General features: G+C 45.6%; 1 protein-coding gene across 3 annotated transcripts in view; it reads left to right on the top strand.

Annotated features, from left to right (window-relative positions):
- CDH23 (cadherin related 23) overlaps positions 1-24,420 on the top strand; it is a 454,320-nt gene that overhangs the window by 234,404 nt on the left and 195,496 nt on the right. For all 3 annotated transcript variants that reach the window (XM_067552666.1, XM_067552664.1, XM_067552665.1), the window contains exons 12-13: positions 11,459-11,608; positions 13,803-13,961. In XM_067552666.1, coding sequence (XP_067408767.1) covers positions 11,459-11,608; positions 13,803-13,961 — 309 coding nt within the window. The remainder of the gene's footprint in view (positions 1-11,458; positions 11,609-13,802; positions 13,962-24,420) is intronic.

Here is a 24,420-nt window from a genome sequence, read left to right as displayed (position 1 = left end):
CTAAACAGAGGGTGGAATCAGGTGTGAAGAGAGAGACACTTTTCTATTCCAGCTTTGATTTTATATCCTGAGCCTGGTAGACTGCAGAGAGGGAGAGATATACAATGTATCTAGCACATGAACCACTGCAAGTGTGTTGATTTGACATTTTAAAATATTTGTAAATATTCATTATTTAAAAAATATATAAAAAGATAGATTTAAAAAAAAAACACTACAGGAATCTAAAAATATGATGTATAAAGTAGTTTCAGACACCGTTGTGTTATATGGATATGAATGTATGTATGTAATATGAATCTTAGCTATACTGTATGTATGCATATAGGCAGACAGACACTATAAATATGATATACAAAGTACATAATTATAAAGGAAAATTGACAGCTCTCCAATATTCTTTCCCAAAAGTGCCAGCTGCCAACTGGATTGAATTAGATTTCACAGGGTTTTTTGCAATACATGGAATTCACCAGCAAATTACCCTTAAAGAGGGAAAATCAATCATTTGGAGCAGAGATAAGCTGAAGGCGAGTCAGCCTCGGATTGATCCCGTCTGTGCAAGCGTGAATGGAATTCAGCAGATAACCGGAGGAAAGCAGGAAAGGAGGTGGGGGGAGAGAGAAAGGCAAGGAGTGTGGAAAGAGGCACTTGAAACAGGCAGAACGCTACAGAAAAGGTGTGTTGAGGAGCAGCTGGAAGGATTAGCAGGGGGTGGCAGGGCTCAAGACTAGAGGAGAGGAAGTGAGAGGCTGAATGAAGCCAGTGCAGACAGGATGTAGGGAGCATTCCCTTTTGGGAACTTTATACCCTGGAAATATATGCGGATTCTTTTGGTCTCTGACAACAGCCAAATGACTACCAGCAGCAGCCAGCGCAGACTTTCTCTCCTCCAAACCTCAGGCTGACCAGTCTTTGGAGAGAGTCTTCTTCTCCCACAACTCTCCATTCCCTGCTCTCTGGGCTTTGTGGTCAGGACAGTGACTGAGAGGGGCAAGGTGCAAATGCCTTTCTGGTGGTGAGGGGGAAGGAATGAACTTAATTTGTAATGCTTATTGAAAAAACTGGCAGAAAAGGCAAGGGCAGTGGAGGAGAAGAAGTCTAAAGAGGAGAACGGGGGAGAGGTGAAATGAGGGGGAATTTGGAAATACTGGATTGAATAGGGCCTGATGGTAGAAAAGAGAGTGGGGGAGAGGAAGGAAAGCAGGAGACTAGTATGACAGGGAATTGAAAAGGCACCCAAATGTGCTCTGGCCACCCACTCCTAGTTGATGTTGTGAGAGGCACTGAGCTACAATGCTGGGTACCGTAAGAATGCCTATGGAAGGTAAAAAGCAAATCGTGAAGTGCCACTCCAAAGGATAGGAATTTTCTGTGGGGGAAGGAGGGATGTCCCCTTCTGTCAAAGGAAAGGGTTTTGATGATATTCCAGGGTCCCTTCTCTGCTTCCTATGATGATGACTGGGAAGGGGTTTTGCAAAGACACACATGCAGGGCAAAAAGAGATGAAGGTAGCAGAGCAAGAGAAATGTAGGTGTGTGCAAAAAGCCACATAAGCACAAGAGAGTGGTAATGATGACAAGAAGAGAAGAACCTAAATGATACCTCCTCTGGAAAATTCATCGCCTGTGGAACTGTATCACCACCAGCCCTACCCTTTACCCTCACCCTCCCCAGAAAGAGACAGCAGACAAATAGATGAACAGCTTTTCACAGCCTGTGCCACCCTATCTCTGGCACACAGCTATGCATCGGTCAGTAGACCAGCTCCCTTCCTCATCTCCATCTCTCTCTCTCTCAACCCTGGACACGTAGGGCCTTCACCCATGTCCAGTCTGTAGTCCAGTACAGATGCACTGCAATCATTGGTGGGAAAGGCTAATTCACGAAGACACTTGGGTGTAGCTGTGCTGCCATCTGCTACTGGATAAACACTGTGTGAATAGGCCAGGTTGTTGCCAGCAGCCACTCCTCTAAGCTATTCAGTCACATTTTTGGTGTTAACACTTTGCGATCTAACTGTACTTTGATGGAGTGCCAAAGGATTTGAATATTAGGAGGGGGAAGGGTATTCTCATACAGAGGGGCAGCTGTTTATTTAAACTTCTTTTTTCCAGAGGCCTGATAACTTTTCTCCCATATCAAAATATTCTTGGCAAACTCATAAAGACTGGTGAATAATTTGTTTGAGAGCGTGGGCAACTCCTCCTCCTCTTGTTGGGAACTTCCATCCTTGCAAATAGTCTGTGCCTGGGATACAAACTTCACCATCATGAGGCTGTGATGGGATGAAGAGTGTGAACTGACCGTGGGCTCCAAAAACATGTGGCTCTGACCTTGTGAGCTCAACCTGTGGCCCGTGGGGTCTTTCAAAGTGGCCCGCTGCTCCTCTCCCGCTGGCTGCAAAAGGGAGCCGCTGCCTAAGGACCAGGCAGAGCGTGTTGCTGTGGGGCTAAAAGACCAGTGCAGGCTCCTTGCTGCAGCCAAGGGGATGGGACATCAGTGCTCCTCTCCCCCAGCTGTAGCAGGAAGCATGGCAAAGCACTACACCTGGGTCCTGAAGTGCTGGGGTCCCAGCTGGAGCCAGAGGGAGGGGAGCACTGATCTCCTGTCCCCAGCTGCAGAAGGGAGCTACTGCCTAGAGACCCAGGTAGAGTGCATGGGGCTACAGGAAACATGCAGTTTTCCCGCTGATCTCCCGTTCCCCTGGCTGCAGCAGGTAGACAGCTTCCTCACTGAACTCCTTCTGTCTGGCTGCAGTGGGGTTGGAGGGCTGCTGGCAGAGACTGATGGCCCTTCAGAGTTGTAAAAGTGGTATCTGTGGCCCTCGAGCCAAAATGATTGGGAACCACTGAGCTAAAGCAACAGCTTGCTTAGTGTAGAAAGAACTCAATAGTTACACTGAATCAGTATGTGAATGTGTGTCTTTAAACCTGAGTCCTGATCATTCCTGATAATTAAAGATCGGAAGGGTGTTCTGGCCACATTCTGGCATGGCTGATTAATCTGACTACCTAAAGTTCCCAGTAATTTCAGTTGGATACAGGATGGTGGTTATGATTATTTATTTATTTGCCCTAAATTCTTGTGCAGCAATTGTTACGTGCTGTTAAAGTCTGCTGCGTTCTACCCAGAAGTGGCTGCATTTCACTGGCAGATAATCAGTTTGTTAAATCATTCCCCAATCCTTTAGAAAGGCACTGGATAAGCCTAAAATATCATATGGTCTGTGTCAGTATGCACTGGGATGCTGAAGCAGGATATGAACACAACGGTTATCTCCTATACATACTGTAAAGACAGAATTAAGTTAGCAAAAAGAGGGTTTTTGTTTTTTGTTTTGTTTTTTAACACATGCAGCATTCATGAGCAATCTGTACAAAAAGGTCATAGCAACGTTCCTTTCTCAGCTCACAATGGAATGGTGGAATCTAACCCACTTGCTGCTCCGCCTACTTGAGTCCAGCTCCTGTTGACCACAAGGGGAGTTCCACGCACTGAAAGAGTGGGATACTAGAATCAGGATCCGTCATGAGCCTCAGAGAGCAGAATTTTGTCCATGACTCATAGTGGGAAGAATTATAGTATGTATAATATATATATTATATTAACTAGTCTCTTATTCTGCTGTAGAACAGTTCTGTGTACACTTGTATAAACGCACGCACATGTCAACGTGTCACAGACTGAGTGCCTGATCTGAATCCTTTCCTTTCTCTTTCTTAGAAACAAGAGGGATTTTCTATGAGCTAATCACCTCTGCTTTGTTACCGAACAAAAGGGAAAAGTAGCTAGTCAGTAGTGTGAAGAATAAAATGCTGCTTATGCAATGAAGTGGTCTAAAATTGTCTTTTAATCCATTCTTTGTTTGCTTAAGATCCCTCTCACCTCCTCTTCCAAGGCAAGATGGCGTCTTATTTTTCAACTCTGTGTGTGGTCACCCTGGGTGTTTGATTGGGCTTTAATTAAACAAAGCGGAGAATGGAGTGATGAAGAGCAGAACTTCTGTATAGTTTGATTTTCTGTCACTCTGCACAATAAATTAGGAAGTCAGAAAGTTGTTAAGCAAGTAATGAGCACCATACAGACACGTGGACATTCTTCCCTCCTCCCCACCCCCCAGCACCATCCTATTTTAGATGCTCAGAGGCGACCATTGCATTCCTGTTCACTTATGAACTAAACCCAAAATTTGACCCCAAATTCATGTTCAGAGACAGCATGTAGCTTAGACCTTCTTATGTTCAATTAAACTTCTGGATTTACTTGTACCCACACTGTACATGTCTAAAGGAGTCTGTGTTGGCATAATGAGGGGAGCACAAGAAAGTGTAAGTTCCCAGTATGCCAGCTAGACTCACTTCTGGATTTGGTGCAAGACCCCCAGAGTGACAAAGCCAGTTGATTGTTCCCTGGCTGAGTGGAGCCCTGAGAGGTTTGGGTTGCCTCCCGCCATGCCATACTGCAACAGCTGCAGTTAGAAGAGGTGTTCAAGCTGGACCCTCTTGCTATAAGAGGGAGGGGACTGCTGGCAAGATGTTCTCCATGGAGGTGTATCTGACTCTGGAACTCATTTACCCCACTGGTCCACCAGAGTCCTGTTCTCTGACTCTGCACACATTGCAAGGCCCATCTTTTCCTCCAGGAATTTGAGGAGGGGACTGCCTGGGGGGGATTTTTCACTAGTTACGAGAAGTCTTGGCATAGGGTAGTTAGTTCTCTCTGTTGATGGAATGAGTGGTTTATTGTTAAATATTGTTGGATACAGATATGGGATTGACAGCTGCAACTATTGGGAGGGCCCCTAGAGCACAGGGTGGCTCCAATAAAATGCTCAAAAGAATCATCATCAAAAGAATGAACGAATCTGGGGTTCCCAATCTGTGATTCTTAAGCTTGGCAATCATCCATTTGCTTCACACCAATTTTGAATAAGGTGGCATGTGACCCAATAAAGCAAGGGTGCCCAAACTACGGGCCGCATCTGGCCTGCCGACACATTTTGACCAGCCTGCTGAGTCCAGTGGCATTACAATTACGTGCAGCCCTTCATCACATAACGCAGGGGTCGGCAACCATTCACAAGTGGCGTGCCAAGTCTTCATTCCTCCCCGCCCTCCCCCCCCGGCCCTGCCCCTTCCCCACAGCCCCACCCTGGCCAGGAGCTGCTCCTGGCCTCAAGTAGCACCGGATGATCTCTCCCCCCTCCCAGCTCCACCCTTTCTCCCTGCCCCTCTCCAACATGATGTGGGCCCAGCGCCTGGCCAGGAGAAACCACTCCGGCCCACCATAAGAGCAAGACTGAATGATGTGGCCCTGGCAGCTGAAAGTTTGGGGACCCCTGCAATAAAGTTTAGTAGCCACTGCACTAATAACTACACACTACTAGCGCTATATGCACATTTTATTGAAATAAACAGACCTTACTACAGATGGATTTATGCACAGGGGATGCAGCTGCTGCAGCCCTTGGGTGCCCATTGTGCTCCTTGACCACCAATGAGCTTCAATTGGAAGTGGGGAGTTCAGGTACAAGGTTGTGGGAGGAAAAGTCTATGCAGGAGAAAAGTCTATGGAGGCAGTTTTGTGTAACCGCTACTGCCTTTTTCTTAGCATTCTTTGGGGGGATGGAGCACCAAGGATGACTTCTGTCCTCTGTGAATGGTTGATATCTTGCAGTTGGTGGTCCAGGACCAGAAGTTGATGCCCCACTTCCTTGTTTGTACTGAGCACGTGAAGGGTCATGCTCTTCCTAGCACAAGACAAGAAAGCCAAAGGACCCTGTGCTCTGTATAGTAAGTGGAGAGTTTCACAGTTGAAACTCATTGTAATTCTTAATTTTGCATTAGTACCTACCGCAGAAACTAGAATGATTGGAAATAAATTAAAATTGCATTTCTAGTTGTGAGGTGTTGTTAATAATAAGCTTATATCAGAGCACCGTTTCTTTTTGGAGCGATTTGTTTCCTCCATGCAATGTAAATAAACTGGTTTATTATTATAGGGTTACACATAAGTGCTGGGCTATGCATGCTGATTCATTATTTTACAATTGTTCATAAGCTGGCTTTGATTTTTTTTTTCCTTTAAAGAAAGAGCATTGAAGCATTTACTTTGCAGGAGTGAAAAATAATCTAAAGCATTAATGTGGGCTTTGAAAATAGATGAAACATAAAGAAGGGAAAATGGCAGAAAAAAAGTTGGGCCTCAACAGTGTTCCTTTACAAGTCGGAGACATGGCCTAAACCCAGATATACTCAGGTCACAAACAATTCATGCTGCTAATGCCCAGGTATCCTTTACCAATCTTATCCAGTGTAAGTAACTTAGCCTGCCCAAGTTGTTTCATTTGTGAACCTGCCTTCAAAGGAGAGAATCTTTACATAGTTCAAAGAGACGGTGTTTATTTCTGCTTGTCTTCCCATGTTTTGCGGGTCCTCGGTTTGCTTCATATGTTAGATGGAGTGAGGAAGGGGAAAGATTGCTTTTTTAAAAAACAATAGAGAAAAGTCTTTTTCCCCAAACCTCTCTCTTTTCCTGTAGGGTAATGTGTCTACTGGGAGGAGATAGCTGTGTTCCAGTCTAAGCCCGCCCCTTCTGGTGGGCAGCTGATAACAGTTTGAATATTCGGATATGCTTTCAGCCATCTGCAGGGGGTTCAAAGGCTCCAGTAACTAGGAGCAAGGAAAGCAGCATGTGGCAGAAACAAAAAATAAATAACAAAATAAATAAATAAATTACAAAATATAGACACTTTCCCAACATTCAAATGAATTCCAGTCCTCAAGACTTCATGTGGGGAGGCTCAGGCATTGGAGTAGTTGGTAATTAGGGATGGCAAATATCAACAGACTGATCTGCTTTCCCAGCTGGAGGGGAAATAATCCACCCAGCTCCTTTCCACACATGCTGGGGTTCCTTTTGATGTTCAATTTTATCTCGCATCCGAACAAAATCACTCCTCTTCAGTTCCTAGAAAATCCATAGCATCTTACAGTGATGAAAGGCGCCTTGATGCATGATGACTATGGTACAAGATACCAGAGAGAGACTCCAGCTAGGTGTGGAGAGAAGGCTTTCTTTGACACTGTCCTGGCTGCAATGGCCTCCACATTAGGGGACAGCTGCAGAGCTTAGAGGGAAAAATCAAGGATGCAGATCTGCTTCCTCTTGATTTCTCCAAGTCTCCAGCTTGGGACACTGCAGACTCGGGTATGACTTGTTTGTAGGCACTCAGATGCTATCCTGCTAAGCACTGTAGGATTGCCAATAAATAAATACATTTTTTAAAATTAGACACTTTATGTAAGTTCTCAGTGCAAGTGAAAGACTACGATTAAAACATCTGAGTCTGATTCTGATACTCTAGTGCATGCTGGATGGTACACAGTTCCTATATAGTTCTAGTGAGGGCAAGGAGACCACTTGTAGAGTAAGGTGCTCTTAAGTGTAAGGCAAGGTATCAAAATCTTGCTCTCTGTTATGAGTCATGCTAGAATAGGCCATTGCTCCTGGTTAGTAATCCATTTTGGAACTGAAAGAAGGACCTTTGCTCAAATGTGTTAAGACTGAACGTGCTCTAATACAGAGAATGTAAACTGACATAACATGTATATCTTCTTAAGCGGGTGCCCATTTTTTGCTGCTTCATTACTAACTATTCACCTTTTTCCAACCACCTCCTCTAAAAAGCTGTCCTGAAAGGCTGGGTTCAGAACCCATGGGTCTAGAATGTCCTGACTGTGTTGATAGGAATATACACAGCTTTTTCTACGTGGGGATGAGTGACTGCATGAGCATCTCCAAAGCATGCACTTACCTGCACTAGCATTTTTAAAAATAGCATAATCTAGAAGTTGGTCATCATTGTTAATGTGTTTGTTTCATAATAAATATGTACATTAATCCCTTGTCTGGCCCCAGCAGGCTACAGTGTCTATTTGTGGAGATGCTAGAATGTGGCAAATGATATTCAAGGAGGTGCATGTGGTGTATGAGTTTGCTGGGCATGTGCCCTATGCTCCTGGGATGCTGAAGGCTTTAAAAGCAAACAAGTGAAGGATATTAAGAATTAAATTCCTACTTAAGATAGGACTGAAAATGTAATGGAGGGACAGAAAAAGAGCCCCACTGGCAGTTGTCCAGGAAGCTATAGAAATAGGATACATATTTTTATTTAAAGGAACCTGCAAAGAAATGCTTTTTTAAATTGTGGCTTGTGCCCCTTTATGATGTATATAGTAGGCTGAAAGAAAGATGCGGACACATCCATGCATTCTCCGTAAACCACCTGCACAAAGGAAACTAGAAGCCAAGCAAATCTTGTTTTACGCTAATCACTCCTGCTGCAAGAATTAGTGTCTTATTTGGTCCCCCTTCCTTTTCCTCATCTCCCTTCCTGCTCCTTCCCCAAAGAGGAGCAAATGTAAAGCTCATCATAGTTAATGGAGGCATGTTGCAGGTGCCTCCTTCAGACTCAGTAGAGTCAATAAACCCACCAGATGAGATTAGTGATGCTTGTGTTTTACTGGGAACTGACAGTGAAGACCATACATATCATAACTACCATAGAAGTGGGCAGCTCCCGACAATCCAACTCCATGTGCTTTCAAAACATTTTCAAATTCCTAGACCAGCAGAAAAGGAGGGGTCACCTGTTGAGTTATATTGCAGCCATTCTGAAGTATCCATTCTCCTCCAGTGTAGTTGCACAGTCATCTTCACCTTCTGTAGGGGTAGAGGTGCTCTAGGGATAGCCCCGTTAGTAGCATTGGTTCTGATATGAGGGCTACAAGTCATCATAAAACCCTTTTTTGTCTCTTTTCTAGATGCAGCTTCCAACTCAAGTGAAAAGATCTAGGAGCAAGAAGTCTGTTAATAACTTTTCTTTGTTTTTGCTAAAAGCCTGGTCTGCATTTGGGTTATACATGAACTCTCCTACCTCTCTCCACTTCCTCCAAAAAATCCAGTTCTGCCAAACTAGATTTTGGGGGCCTTTCCCTTAGCCAATTGTTCCAGCCAGTGAAAAAGGCTTCCTCATTCTCTCTCTAACTTCTTTCTTCTTCCAGATCACTATCCTTCGCTAATCTGTACTCTGGCACAAATCACTTCCTCTCTCCCTGTGAACTTTTTTTAAATCCACTTGGGCATCTGTATTGTATGTGAAAGTAAGAACACATGAAAAATCAGTACTACAGCTTGTAACCAGAGTTTTCCTAAGAGCAGGCTGCCTCTGTTTTCTTTATTGTTGTGTACATTCCCCATCAGCTTTCCTAATCTAACAGTTTTCAGTCTCATTTAGCTTGTTGTCTCCTTGGGGCAGAGATCTTGTCATCTTAATTTGCCTGTGAAGTGCCATACATACCTCTGGTACTATATAGGTATCAGGAATACTCAGATCTCTCCCCCTCTGCATGGTAATATCTTTTTTTTTTTTTTTTTTTTGGTAGGAGGAGGGAAAAATAGGGAGAGGACTTTCTGGCATGTCACCCGCTCTCAGCGGTCACGCTCAGCCAGCTTTTGCTATTAGTGCCCCTTCGTGCATTTAATTGGTCCCTCCTCCTAACAGGACGGAGACCATTCGGGGGAAAATTGGAAATTCGGCTCTGGCAGTTTCTGAACTTTAGTGTAATGTGCTCTACTGGGTTGCACCTTGGGAAGGAGCTGGATGCTTTGTTGGAAGGTCCTGAAGTGTCACTATCAGTATTTGGGGAAAGGCTCCTGCTTGCCTCCAGAGAAGGGCTGGGGAGAGGGGAGCTTTTGAGTCCCCAGTTTAAGCTGTGCCTTAGGAAAGTGAAGCTTTGTCTATAGAAATAACTGTTTAGAATCAATATTTGCATTTCTGGAGGTTAAGGATCACTTCAGTGACGCAGGCGGCTGCGTTTTGAATGCGTTCAGGCTCAGCATGCAGGCTCTGCACTGGATATGTGATTTCTAAGATCTCCGCATGCGTGAAGTATGTTGGACGTGTGGTGTCTGTGGGCATGGCATGTGAGTGGCATATTCTGGGTTCAGCCTGAGCATGGCATACTGGATATGCACTGTCTGTGACTTGGTGTATGGGTAGCACACTGGGTGTGTGCTGTCCATTTGCCATCAGGTCTGTATTTTCCCTGGCATCCTGCTGTCTTGGCAGTCAAAGATACTGCTGGTCATGTAGATCCATGCTGAGATGGCAAAGGCTGGTTGGGTCACACAGAGGCTGAGTAGTGGAGAAGAGTAGCATTCTTGGAAAGAGATTGCAAGTCTCCAACTACAGGTAAAACACACGGGGAAGCACATATGCTGTACTTAGCATAACATGATGTGTGGACGTAAAATATGTGTGGTGTGTACAGAATCATCCTGTATCTTTAAATATCGCAAGCTTCATTTCTTACATTTCTATACTGTGCATTACAGTCAGGTTTATACCAACCACATGTATTTTGTGTCCTAGAATCATAGAATCATAGAATATTAGAGTTGGAAGGGACCTCAGAGGTCATCTAGTCCAATCCCCTGCTCAAAGCAGGACTAACCTCAGCTATATCATCCCAGTCAGGGCTTTGTCAAGCCTCAGCTTAAAAACCTCTAAAGATGGAGATTCCACCACCTCCCTAGGTAACCCATTCCAGTACTTCACCACCCTCCTAGTGAAAAACCTTTTCCTAATGTCCAACCTAGACCTCCCCAACTGCAACTTGAGACCGTTGCTCCTTGTTCTGTCATCTGCCACCACCGATAACAGCCTAGCCCCATCCTCCCTGGAACCCCCTTTCAGGTAGTAAAAGGCTGCTATCAAATCCCCCCTCATTCTTCTCTTTTGCAAACTAAACAAGCCCAGTTCCCTCAGCCTCTCCTCATAAGTCCTGTGCTCCAGCCCCCTAATCATTTTTGTTGCCCTCCGCTGGACTCTCTCCAACTTGTCTACATCCATTTTGTAGTGGGGGGCCCAAAACTGGACCCAGTACTCTAAATGCGGCCTTACCAATGCCGAATGCATATGTACAATGGGATTGATCAATTAGTTTATTGATTTATTTATTATAAATTGTATCACCATAGTGCCTAGTCATGGGCCAGGACCCCATTGTGCTAATTGCGGTACAAACACAGAACAAAAAGACATGGGAAAATAGAGAGGAAATAGTATGTTTTTTCCGGGTGGACATCCCTTACCCTGCCTGTGACTTCTCCCCATTAGATATTTTCCCCTTTCCTTTTCCCTCTCTTTTGTCTGGCTGGCTCCTCCATTGTCTCTTCGCATTTATCTGTCTGTATTCTCTCTACCTGTCTCTGGGCTGCATTTGCTCTCTCCTTTTATCTATATGTATTGTTGGATTTGCGACCACTGGATTACCTTTTATCCCATCATGCACTTAGCCTGGGCTGCCTATCTCTGCATTGAGCTGGTGATTCAGGTACATTCTGCATTTCTCATGTTCCTCTCTTTATTGTTTTGAAATATTGTTTTTAGGGACTCAACAGTGTTTTTGAGGTTTACCTGGTGGGAAACAACTCCAATCACTTCATCATCTCCCCAACCTCGATCCAGGGAAAGGCAGATATCCGTGTTCGAGTTGCAGTGCCGCTGGACTTTGAGACCATTCCTCGCTATGAATTTTCTGTAAGAACTCTCCCAAGTATGGGCTGCATGGGCAAGGGGGGCAGAGGGGCTGGAGATGTGAGGAACCCAGGGCTACATTACGCAGTAAGATAATGCATTATCCCACGGGTGGCAAACTCATTCAGTGAGAAAGCATCAGCCTGGAGTAAAAAGTTCACTGGCAAGAGGGTAATTTGCAGTTGTGTTCAACTGTAGAATGTGCCTCTTCATCCTGCAAAGTTAAGTACTGCATTTAAAGACCATTTAAGACATCTTTACAAGAGAAAATGCATTTATGTAACCTTCCTCCCTCTTTCTATTAACACTCCCTCTGAGCATTCTCCCGTGACCAGTCACGTACCAGCCCCTACTCTCTCACACACACACGGGCCTTCCTTTCTCTCCTCCTTCTTGGGGGGCTGTCCCTTGCTCTTCTTTTTTTTCTTCCACCTTTGGAGATTTCCCCCCTTTCCCTTCTCTTTTTCTCCCATCATTTCTGTTTTCTCTTCCTCCTTTGGGAATTCCACCTTCCTTTGCGGGGATTCTTTCTATGGGTCTTGTTCCTTAGAAGGCGGGGTGGGAGGGTGGAGAAGCAGCTGCTTCTCTGAACCTGGTCCTGTGAGGCCAGCAGTGGAGTGGGGAAGGGAGCTCCCCTGAGCACAGGCTATGGTTTGCTAGGGGGCTATACAAAGGGCTGCTTCAGGGTGAGGAGGAGGAGAGGGGGAGATGAGGGACTCTGTTGTCTGTGCCTAAGCAGGCATGATCTCCCACTAGGTCTCCAGGTCCTTCCTGGCCTCCCTGAGCAGCATTATCCAGCAGCTGCCAACTTTGTATATTGTAGAGGAATCTGTGGGCCAGAATCAGATCCTGCCTACAGGCCGTATGTTTGACACCCCTGCCTTGCTTATCCCCTCTGGGGAACCAAGTCCAAAACCTGACTTGCGTGACATGATTTTGATTGTGTCAGTCGTTCTGGCCGTCAGTGGACATTGGCTGACCTCACAAAGCTGCCATGCTGTTTGGCAGCATAGAGCTGGAGCAGCAAGATTGTGGGGGCAGCCCAGGACTAGACTGTCAGACCTGCCCAAGGTCAGGAATGGAGTGCGCTAGCAGAGCTGTGCGTGCAAGCGTGCATGGTACCTGCCCCCTCTACTCCTGGCTCTAGTCAGAGCGATCAAATTCAGAAGCATTGAAATGTACCCTGCCGCCCCTCCAAAGGGGAAGAAAATAAAAATATATTTGTTCTGAGCCTTCTCGCTTCTCCAAAATTTAGAGCCTCAGCTACTAGAGCTTAAACAGAACATGTGTCTTCCCCTCCTACCCGCTCCCCCGTTGTGGGGCCATAAAAGCTTTATAGAACATAAAACTTTGTTTTAAATGCACCTATCAGGCAGCAAAGCTCTTTCCAGCCGCCTGCTGGAGCTGCGTCCTGCTGTCTGGTTGAGCTATAAATTCTGGCAGGCAAAGCAGCTTCCTGATCATGCCAGCAGCTCCTGTTGCTGTTAGTCCTGGCAAAGGGGCTTTTATACACCAGTGAAGAAACATAAATAAAAACCTGACTTGCTTGAGAAGTGCCAGGTGTAAACCAGAAAATCCCAGTGCCCAGGTTAAATCCCATTCAGGTGGCTGGTGTGGTGGTGAAATAGTGGCAGCTTCTAATGCTGTGATCTCTGGGGGCTTGGAGCTTAGATATATCATGCTCCGGGTGTCTTTAAAGGGTGAGGATGAGGAGGAGATGGTAGTGGTGCTCTAATGCTCATAGAACAGATGCTTGTCACAACTTGTATGCATACCGATATTGTATTCCGTGGGATCTGACTGATTATTCTAAACTCCTTACCATAGGTCTCATCAGCGGTAGAGCTTGGGCTATTCTCAGGATTGCAAGGTTGAGGTTTGATGTCATTGCTAGGTAGAGTGCACCAAGGAATGGGGGTGAATATTTGACTCTGACTAGTACAACCAAGGTCTTAACGTCTGGTAAGAGAGCACAGTTGCCTGGAAAGGTTGGGAGCGATTTGTCTTGAGCCCTTCCATCATTATGTTCAGCATTGAGTTAGCCGCACCGTTTGTGCGTGTCCTACCACCAAAGGCCACCGCTGTAGTAACAGAGCCTCAGAGGAGATCAAGAAAGAACTGACGCTTTTTTCACTTTAAAAAAAAGACACGCAAATGAAGCCTCCAACTGTGGTGTTTGCCTCCTGTCTCTGCGCAGCTGTTCGCAAATGAGAGCGTGCCAGACCACGTTGGCTTTGCTCGTGTGAAGATTAACCTCATCAATGAGAATGACAATCGCCCCATTTTCAGCCAAGTCCTGTACAACGTCAGCCTGTTTGAGAATGTCACAGTGGGAATCACAGTCTTGAAGGTCCATGTAAGTAGAAACAACTTTGAATTTTCTTCCGTTACAATGTGCATTTTATTACCCCTTGCCCTCAAAGCTGCAATGTGTTGACGCCACAGAAGGCATCACCAATGAAAATGAAAGCTCTGTGCATTGCATTCTCAGAACAAATGGGTCATGGGCTGGTCACATCCTGGGAGCAGGGCACTGTTATCTGGCTATTCCTGGGAATTGATCATCCCTGTTGTGGGTGCCACACACACAACACGGCTGTCTGAAAAACGACAGTAGGCCTGGCTCGCACAAAGGAGCCGCAGGGCAGGCACTAGGGAATGGCCCTGCCAGCTTTGTAGAAGCCCAGGCACAGGGGTTGTTCTGGGGCAGGCTATGGGCAGAGTAAGGGTGGGGGTGGGTGGGCCAGATGAGGGGTGGGCATATCAAGAGCTGGAGAGGGAGCAGTTGAGGTGAACTTGAAATTCTGTGCCCCTACAAAGCCCTACAGGAGCCTTTGTAGCAGAACCAGCTGCCCTAGCCTGTGCTAAATCAGGGGAGGTGCAAGCTGCCTTTTGTCATCTCCATTCTGACACCTGCATCATTGCAGAGATGAGTCTGGCTCCTGCTCCCCAGTTTGTGGGGTAATACCTAGGCAAAACTGGTGGAGCTAGAGACAGAGAGAAAAGGCCTGTGTATGCCGCTGCTGTTGGGTTTCAGACCAGAAGTGGCTAACAAATGTTATTGCCAGAGCAGGGCACGTTCCAAATGACCCCTTAGCTGATGCTGACACACAAAGGAATATCTACATTTTGATTCCCAGGTTAAGGGGACATTTTGTGCTAGCTTCCACCAGTCTAGTGTGCTGAATAACAGAGTGTAGCCACAGCAGTGTGGCTGGTGGGTGGGACTAGCCATCCCAAGTTCCTGCCTAGGATCTGTGGTGGGCATGTACTTGGGGTGGCTGGCTAGCCCCTCGCACTTCTTGCACTGCCACAGCTGCCTTCTGTTTTTAGCACACTAGATTGGTAAGAGCTAGCACGAATATGTCTCCTCAAGCTGGGAATTCAGACCCCCCAGCCAGTAGGGTAGACATACCCTATCAGAGAAGTAGCTAAAAGGCAGGCAACCAGGATCTATGCTTCATTTCACCAAATGGGGAAGGAGAAAATTAAAAAGAGAAGAAAATGCATTTTCTAGCTTCTAAAAAGGAATTAGTGATGGCACAGAGTAAAATGACAAACCAGAAACCAAAACCCCTTCTTAAAATTTATTAAAATAGATGTTAATTGCTGTTTAGGAAGAATGCCATCACTGGAGACTATTATAAAGTATTTCTGTGCACCTGTACTGCGTTAGTTAAATATACATGGATTCATCCTTTCACATGTGTTTAGTTCTTCCTCATTCCATCCTCTAATACACGTTCTTTCCCATCAGCCCCCATGGTCCTGGACAGACAAACTCTTCCTCCCCTCCCCGTCCCACACACACACTGAAAGCTCTGACAAAATGATTTGGGGTGTGTAAGTGTGTTTACTCTACAGACAGATGGTATGAAACTGTGTGGAGCCCCTGAGCAGTTCCCATCTGACAGTTATTAATATTTCAAACAGATGTTTAGCTAGTCAGGCCATCAGACACTAAACAATGAAATTGTTACAGCGTCTTTTTTCCAACTTCTAGCTATGCCAGCATTTTGGAGCAAACACAAAATGCCAGGAGTTGAATCTTCTATGATAAATCAGAATGTTTGCAATTAGCACTGAAATCCAGATTGCCCTTCCAGCTGATCCCAAACTTCTAACAACCCTCAGAAAACACCACTACTACTTGTATTGGAGATGCAGTGCTCTGTATGTGTCAAAAATACTGTTCCCTTAACATGATCATTCCACCAACTGTCCCACGCTCCATGAACAAAATGAACTCTGAGAGGACACTATAATATGAAGACTGCCTTTCATAATGATAAACTACTGTTTTTCAAAGAATTTCCTGGGAGCTTAAAGAGGGTGATTATTAAGGTCAGATTTTAAAAACTGGCCATTTAAATTGAGTGCACATTCGTTATATCCCCCCCTAAATGTGCATAAAATGGATTCCACATGCAAAAGGGCATTTATATCTATTATTCACCATTCTATGTTGTAAAATGCCCTTTTGCACAAATGAACCTAACATTTTGTGCTTGCAATGAATGTGTGCACAGATTTTGTGGGTGCCTTTTAGACAGCTAGTTTTGAAGGCTTAACTTCTCTAAACTTAAACTCTCCTGTACTTTGAAAAGTAGATGGAAAACATGTATCATAAAATGGTTTTGAGCACTGAGCAGTGGTTTATGGAGGATTAATCTTCAATCATAGATGGTCTTGCACTGAGGATAATGGTCCTATTGGCATTATCCCACTGTCACAGACAGTCCAGCACAGGACAGCAGTTTCACAGGGATTGGCCCTTTGTCACTGAGGCATTGTCTACACTAGCATTTTCCCTCAAGTTCTCCACCTTTGCACTTCCACTAATGCATCCAGTAGCAAGAGCGGGAGCTCAAGAGTAGCTCCACCACCAGAATTTAAACCACTGTGTCATCTAGCTTTGGTGGTTCACAGTGTTCAGGGAACAGAAAGGATTGATTTCAAAATTAGCTCTCAATCCCGTCAAAACAGAGAACAGAACAGTCATATGTTTCAGGGAAATAACAGAAGACTAGACAGATACAAACCTAATACAGAAACAAACCCATATGTTACGGAATCAATGTGAACAGGGATTTTTTGTCTCCTCCTCTCTTCCGGAATTCTGGTGTTCATCTGATTCAAATAGCTCTGTGTGTCTTCTAGGGCCTTCTGTGAGTGAACATAGTAACTTTTCCTCTATTCACTGCAACAGCCATTGTGTTTGCCTTGAATAATGGAAGGCAGTCTCCAAGACCCCAGAGTATGTGTGTCAGCCTTTTCTGGAGACAGCAGAATGGCAGCTGGCACTGCAACGCCTACAGCTTGTTCCAGGCAGAGACATGGACTGCTCAGAAATAGGGGAGGTCTGGGGAACATGAAAGCTTTGATCTTTTGCACAATATAATAGTGACTAAAAGCCACTTTACTCTACTTCCTGAGGAGGGGAAGAGTTTACTCCCATTGTTCTGAAATTCTGGGCTTTCAGCCCACTTTCCAGAGTTCCTAGCCTGACACACTTCCCATCGCTGTTATTTAGCTATTCGGGTATATGGGTGGGAAAAGAGGAGTCCTTAGTGAGCCAGAAAGAAAATTGAGCCTCCCATTCAAAACATGCACACTCACAAGTTCCCTACTGCAATTTCCGCTTTCCCTGTACCTTGAACATCTGAAAATGTAAAAGAAAGAGAAAAAGAGGCTTCATTTGTGATGACAAATGGCCATTCGTTTCTGCAGCATTTCACCTCCTAATGTGACTGACAGCAGGGAAATGCTGTCTGTTACACTTCTAAATCATCAGTAAAGCAACCTGGAGTGCAAGCAGCAGAGAGTCAGAGCCTCTTTTTACCTCTGCTTCCTGCTCTCCTTCATCCCTTCCCTGCACAGGACATGCACAAGTTCAAATACAGGTCTCCACATGAGGGGCTTGGTGAAAGTCTAGCTGGCTTTTGGACAGCCCCCAGCCCTTCTCCCCAGTTACCATATATCTTGTGCAATCTTCTAATATTTTGTTCAAATGTCCTGCACTCTTTCTATTTCACATTCTCTGTTTAATTCTGTCCATATGATACATATATCTCATAAATTTAGTGAATGATTTGTCTGCATTTGAACAACTGGCAAATACAGGCTTCATGGAAGCAACTCCTCAGTGTGCACAAGAACCGGGAATATGCTGGAAGGCAGCCCTGTGGGGCATGAAAAAGATTTCCTTTCAAGAGACCCATTCATTATGCAGCTATATTTAGGCATGGAGAGATATTGGGCCAAATTCAGCCGTGACGGAACACACTGCAACCCACTTAGTCAATGGAGTTGCTACTTCTTACAGTAGGGCTGAATCTGACCCATTTTATGAATAGGGCCTGGCTTGAAGGACAATAAAAATAATTACATATAGTGATTTTAATCCAGAGATCTGAAAGTGCTTTTTAGAAGTTGAAGAAGCAGTATGGTCCAAGGAGAGGGACTGGGACTCAGGAACCATGGAATCTATTCCACACTCAGCCACTGACTTGCTGTGTGACCTAGGACAAGCCATTCCACCTCCTGTACCAGTTTCCTTTCTTGACCTTTGTCTTGTCTGTTTAGACTGTAAGCTCATTGGGTCAGGGATTATCACTTTCTATGTGTTTTGTACTGTGCCCCCTACAAAGGGGCCCTGATTTTAGCTGAGGGTTTAGATGCTCCTGTAAATATAACAACAAATTGTTGTTTATATTCATTATACAAAGGGCACAAAAAAGGTTAAGCAAGTTGCCCAAGGCCTCAAAGTGGCAGACCTGGAAGAGATCCCAGGCTTCTTGACTTTGAGACCGGTGAATTAGCCACTGGACCCTGCTGCCTCTTACAAACTTGGGAGACTGAGCCTCAGCTCTTTACAATAATGTAATGTAATGTACTGTAATGTATTTTTGAACTAGATCTTTACTTTGGGCATGTAATTTTGCTCTGTACATTTGTTCATGCATTTTCACTGGAAGCCAAAGTCTTCTGTTTTCCCCACTGAGGGCTGCAATTATTCCTGTTCATCCTTCTCACTAACTAAAAGTTTGGGGACCAGATTTTTTCAGAGGTGCTGAGCCCCCAGAGCTCTGATTGACTTCAACTAGACTGCTCAGCCCTTCTGAAAATAAGAATCCTGACCTAGTGTGATTACTCAGGATACTTGCATGATGAATGTGTATGTGTGAGGCAAAATCCATTCCCCACTATTCCTTGTTCCATCTTTTTTTCCATTTTAAACTCAATTCCTTCAAAAATAAAAATTTTTAAGGTCTCCTTGTTCCAAAAGAAAATTAGTTTCCTTTGTTACACTAGATCTGCCTTTTGGGAGGGGTGGCGACGGGGAGAGGGGCAGTAATTCTCCTGCCTGACTCTGCTCAAGCAGCCTTTACCTCAGAGGAGAACTGGATAGCTGAAAATGTTGACAGTGCAGAAATAGTGATGTGTCCTGTATTATTTGTGCATGATTTCTGGATGTACAACTTATCTTAGCACCTTCATGACACCTGAAATAACCACTTTACAAACACCAACGAAACGAGGGGGAGATTGGCCAAACAATCCTAGCACTTGGTCCTGGGTGTCAAAGAACTCCAGCTGATTTAGGGAGCTGTATATGTTCTCAGCGCCTCTTGCTTCTTGAGGGCATCAAGTTATACCAGCTACCAGCTTGCTCAAGAAGTGTGAAATTCCTGCTCTGACCTTTTCTGTTATGTTATTAAAAGGTTTCACGGCCAGTTGTTTCAGGGGGAAAAAAAGAGTCAATATCTGCTGGTAGCTGGGGCAGAACCTACAGTCTCTCTAGCCTGGGCACTGGTCAGCTGACTCTCTGTTTTACAGCCTTGGCTTTGCTCCTTCAACACTGGATGTAGCATTGCATTTCAGACTAACTCATTGTCCCCGTGTACAGCCTTCCACAAAGGAGCATAGCTAGGGGCAGGCAGACAAAGGCCTGGTCTACACTAGAGTTTTGTCAACAAAAGTCAGCTTTTGTCAGCAAAACAGTGCTGGTGTACACACTACAGTCACCTCCCGCTGACAAAACTGCCCTGTTTTTCAACAAAATAAAACCACCTCCACGAGAGGCATAGGGCTTCTGTCTGCAGAGCTAGGGCGACGCAGTGTCGGTGTAGACACTGTGTCCCCTTAGAGCTGTGGAGGGGCTGTCATACTTGTCTTCACCACTCTGCTAGAGCAGTGAAATTGACAAGTAAGCGGGTGGCTGCTGCTGGGCTCCTGGCTGCTAGCCGGGGCACGGGAGGCTGCCGCCCAGCTTGCAGGGTGTGGGAGGCTGCTGCTGGCTGCGAGCCCATGGTGCGGGGGCTCCAAGCCGGGATGTGGGAGGCTGCCGCCCAGCTTCCAGCCAGGATGCAGGAGGCTGCCCCCTGCAGCTCGTGTGGCTGGGACTGGGTGGGACACAGGTGGCTGCCATTTGGCTTCCCAGGACTTGGGCAGCTGCCATCTGGCTCCTAGCTGTGACTGGGTGGGACGCAGGCAGCTGCCACCCAGCTTCCCAGGATGCCCAGGGACCGCACGGGTGAGCTGGGACCCGGTGGGACTAGGGAATGGGTGGGGGTGGGGGCAGCCCACAGGGAGCCTGGGAGCCTGTGGGCTCCTGGCAAGGAGCTAAGAGATGGGTCTGTCAGCTCCCCACACTGCCCCTTAGGTCAGTGGAAGTGCCCTAGTGAAAACACACTCCTCGAGCTAAGGAAAGCAGTGTGTACATCAGCCACCGCTGTAATTATAGTGGTGGTTGAAAGGCGACATATTTCATGTCGACTTGTTTTTCTAGTGTAGACGAGGCCAAAGACATCTGTGTGCTGAGTGGTGAGACTTGCTGGCACATGCAGTGGGAGCGAGCAGAAACAAGGATGACTGGAAGCATGCACTTTAAAATAGTGGTTGTAAGTGAGCCTGGTGACTGCTATGTATGAATGAGAGCACCAGGTTACAGGCACAGAAAGCACCAGCTTGGGACCAGTTTTGCTCTTTATAAGAAGTCCTGCAGAAGCATTCAGGAGAGCTCTCTAGTTGCAGTCCTCGTCTCAGGTAAGGAGAAGGGGAGACCGGCTGAGCTACTGATCTCTGCTTGCCTGTATGTCACATGAGAAGCGCTGTATGGGCTGTGTGAATGCCAGAAGATAAGTTTGTATAACGACCAGAGTTGCATGTGAGCCTGTACCCCTCAGGCTGTGGACAGGGTATTGCCTGGAACCCTGGGACCAAATCACTGAAATCTCTCCAGAACAACTGCAAGGCTCATCACCATCAATACAGAAGAGGGCATGTGTGGGTACCGGTATTGTGACCATCCTCAAAGCAATTCCCAGCCTCCTGTTGTCTTTCCTGCTGTGTGTGTATAGGCAGAAGCAGGGCAAGGGAGAGTCTTGCAAGCCCCACCCCTTCCCAGTTATGAACCTGTGAATGGATAGACTAGAAGGGGGGTCCCAAGACATGAGCAGCTGTAATATCAAATAGAGGCACATAGACAGATCTTAGACCAGATAGGAGGATAAATCTATTGAAGATAGGAACAGCTCAATAGATAGAGTAAGGTGGGGTAGATAAAACTGAATGGCCAAAAACCCAAAACTCCATCAAATGATATCAGCCCAAGCCCTACCGAAAACAAGTTATAGCACAAATGGCAAATTTCCCCCATCAAATACTTCCAAGTGAATGGAAGAAGGGAGAGGATCAGAAATATACATAGTGGATGATGGAGCACAGCAGCTCTTAGAAGAGCAGAATGAGAGGTCTTGGTAGTGTGGAATAGAAGATCCCAGAGAGCTTGTTGGGCCCCATATGGGAAGAGAAGTGACACTGTGAACATGGGCATTAGATGAGAATTGAACTCTTGCCCCTTGATGCTCCTCCCTCTGCCTTTTGTAGAAACCACCTCCAAAAGGTGCAGTGGTTTTTGCAGATGGAATCTGGGGAGTTTAAGATAAGCTATGGAGTGAAGTGTCTGGTGGCATCTAATGGTACAGCACAGATCCCTTTCTGACCCATCCGAGATTTGGGAAAGAGAGGAGGAGAGTTTTGTCACCGGATGGCATTTTCTGAAGGAGGCCCTTTTTAGTAGGGAGGGCAGGAACTACAGTTGCTGGCAAAGATGAGGATATAGTGAGGGACTGTCATAGCAAAACAGGACGTATCTCTGTTTCAATTAGCGTACGCAGTTTAGACAATCCTACAGAGAGAGGAGGAGTGGCAAGAGCTCTTTCTGTGTCTCCACAGCTTTCCTGGTTGTCTCTTCACTGGTGCATGTAATGGCTCTGGTTTGACCCAAGAAATTAGCACATGGGTGCAATGGAGAGAGGGGGAGAAGAAGCGATGTGTCCATCTGCACTTATGAAATAACCTAGGTACTTATGAAATAACATAGGTTTTGCTCCTATGAAGTAAGAGGGCTTGTTTAACTCTTGAAAGTATTGTCACTGAGATAGAAGCTAGGTGGCAGCATCTGTGATTAGTGCTTCAAGGGTAACTGACCCTTTTCTTTCTCTTGTGTGTAAGCAAAAATTAAAAATGTGAAAGAGCCAGAGGAGGGTGATAACAGTGTGGGACTGTCAGACTGGTCCTGCTGCATCCCCAGGTCAGGAGTTCAAACAGCAGACCAATCTGATCAGACTGCAGTGCTGTACTGTTGGACTAAAGTCACAGAGCTGTCTAGGTCTCAGCAAAGGGCACTGATAAGTGGGTCCTGCCATTGTGTGAGGCCGCAAGGTCTGAGTGTATGTCTATACTTAAAACACAACAGCGGCACATCTGCAGCATTGCAGCTGTGCCACTGTAGCACTCCAGTGTAGACACTACAGTGACAGGAGTGGTTCTCCCATCACTAGTTAGTCCAGCTCCCTGAGAGGCTGCAGCTAGGTGGATGAAAGAATTCTTCTATTGACCTAGTGTTGTCTACACCAGGACTTAGGTCGGCACGGCTATGACTCTCCAGGGTGTGGATGTAGCTATGTTGCTGTAAAACTAGAGCAGATCACTGTTCAAGCACAACAGGAGTATAGTGCCCCTCTGTTTCGTTTTGCTTTTGGTTTTTTTTCACTCCTATTGCTGGTCTTTTTGAGCTTGACGTTGCAGTTCCATATTATAGTGTAGAGAGAAACTGCACAGTTTTAATCCATTCTGCTCAGAAGCTGTGGATCGTACCACCAGTGCCCTGCTGTAGGGATAGTGCTGCTCTAATAGGCTAGGAGCTTGATTCCTAGTGTGTGGGTGCTGCTAAGTTTCTTTCCAGCTGCCTAGAGCCTTGCCTTGCTGTATCTCTGCTTTCAGCCATCGAGGCTGTTTTCAGTAGCCCTTTTCCCGACCATTTCCCTCTGTTGCTACCACTGGTTCGGCTCCAGACATGGGAGCAATGATGGGCGTGCTAGTGTAGCACACCCACTAACATTTTAACCACCGTACTGTCCCAGAGCCCAGTGCACAGATGACACAGTGGCTAGAGTTCTAGTCACCAATCCATATTAGTGCTGTCCCTGTTGCTATCACTGTTAGAGCTGCGCTGGCTGCAACAGTGCGGTAAGGGGCTAATGTATACAAGCCCAGTCCCAGCACCAGTACCCCAGTGTGAATAGGAGTGTGAATCTTCCTCTGTACAGATATTTCTACTTGAACGGTTCTCTTAGTTTTCCTTTTACTTGATGCCATAGTTGTTCTTTATGTATGATCAAGAACTCTAGGCCATTCCTCTCTGGTCCATGGGTCTTATATATGGGCCAGAGTATGCAGAAACACAGATAAAATTCCAGTACTGGTCTATGCAGGTTCCCCCACTCCACCCCTGTCCTGTCCCTTTTGTTGCATGAATAAGGAATGCTTCAGGCAGAAAATAATTAGTCACACAACAAAGCTGCCTTCAGTGCACTCATTATTCAGTCGGGGATTGCCAGGAGCTGGGGCCAATCAGGAGCTTTCTTCCCTGAGGTTAAGGATGTATAGGATAGCCTAATTTGTGTCTTGTTAAGGTTTGCCAATAGCATTAGCAAAGCCTGCAGGGATGGAGAATGGATATAGGAAACCCTATAGGAGATGGGAATTAAAGAGAAGGGAGGTGGTCTTAAGACTCTCATTTCTTTAAGATTTGCACAGTTGAATCTATCTGAAAAATGCTGATAACTGAAATATTTAAAACTGAGATGAACCAAAATAGTTTGTTTTTAACACAACATGCATTCAATTTGCCTTGCCTTAAAGGATATGCAAAGAAACGATTCCACCGGAAAGGGTTGTTTTATATGACAGCACTGACTCCAGGATCTCTCTCTAGGATTTTTAGGCTGTTTAAGCTCAGATCGGTTGCTTTAAGCTCCTGAATCAGCTGGTACACAGTAAGTCAGCTGACCTGCTCTTTAAGCCTTAATACACTCTGCTGTGTATTCCCTACTGAGACTATGTTTTCTTCTTAGTCAAAAAATAATGACAAGTTGAGAAAAATTACTCTTGAGAAAGTGAGAGGACGTGTTACAAGGACAGAGCCTGAGCTTCAGTGCCTTCGCCTCAGTTTATTACTGCTCTTATTGAAACAACACACAAGTGTCTTACAGTCATCAGCCAAAACCATACATTTTACAATAGACGCTACAAAGTTTGGACCGTTCCTATAGAAAACGCTAATATACAGAAATATAGGAATTGCCATACCAGATCAGACCAGGGATCCATCCTGTCCAGTAACCTGTCTCTGACACTGGCTAGAACCAGATGCTTCAGATGAAGGTGCAAGTCACTCCACAGAGGATAATTATGGAATGATCTGTTCTTAAGGAAAGTTTATTTCTAGACCGTTCATTTAGAGGTTG

This window comes from Emydura macquarii, unplaced genomic scaffold, assembly GCF_026122565.2.
Source record: "Emydura macquarii macquarii isolate MOO-44397 ecotype Brisbane River unplaced genomic scaffold, CSIRO-AGI_Emac_v2 contig_1390, whole genome shotgun sequence".
Taxonomy (NCBI): domain Eukaryota; kingdom Metazoa; phylum Chordata; order Testudines; family Chelidae; genus Emydura; species Emydura macquarii.
The sequence above is the reverse complement of the archived record's forward strand: the minus strand, read 5'-3'. Positions and strand labels throughout refer to the sequence as shown.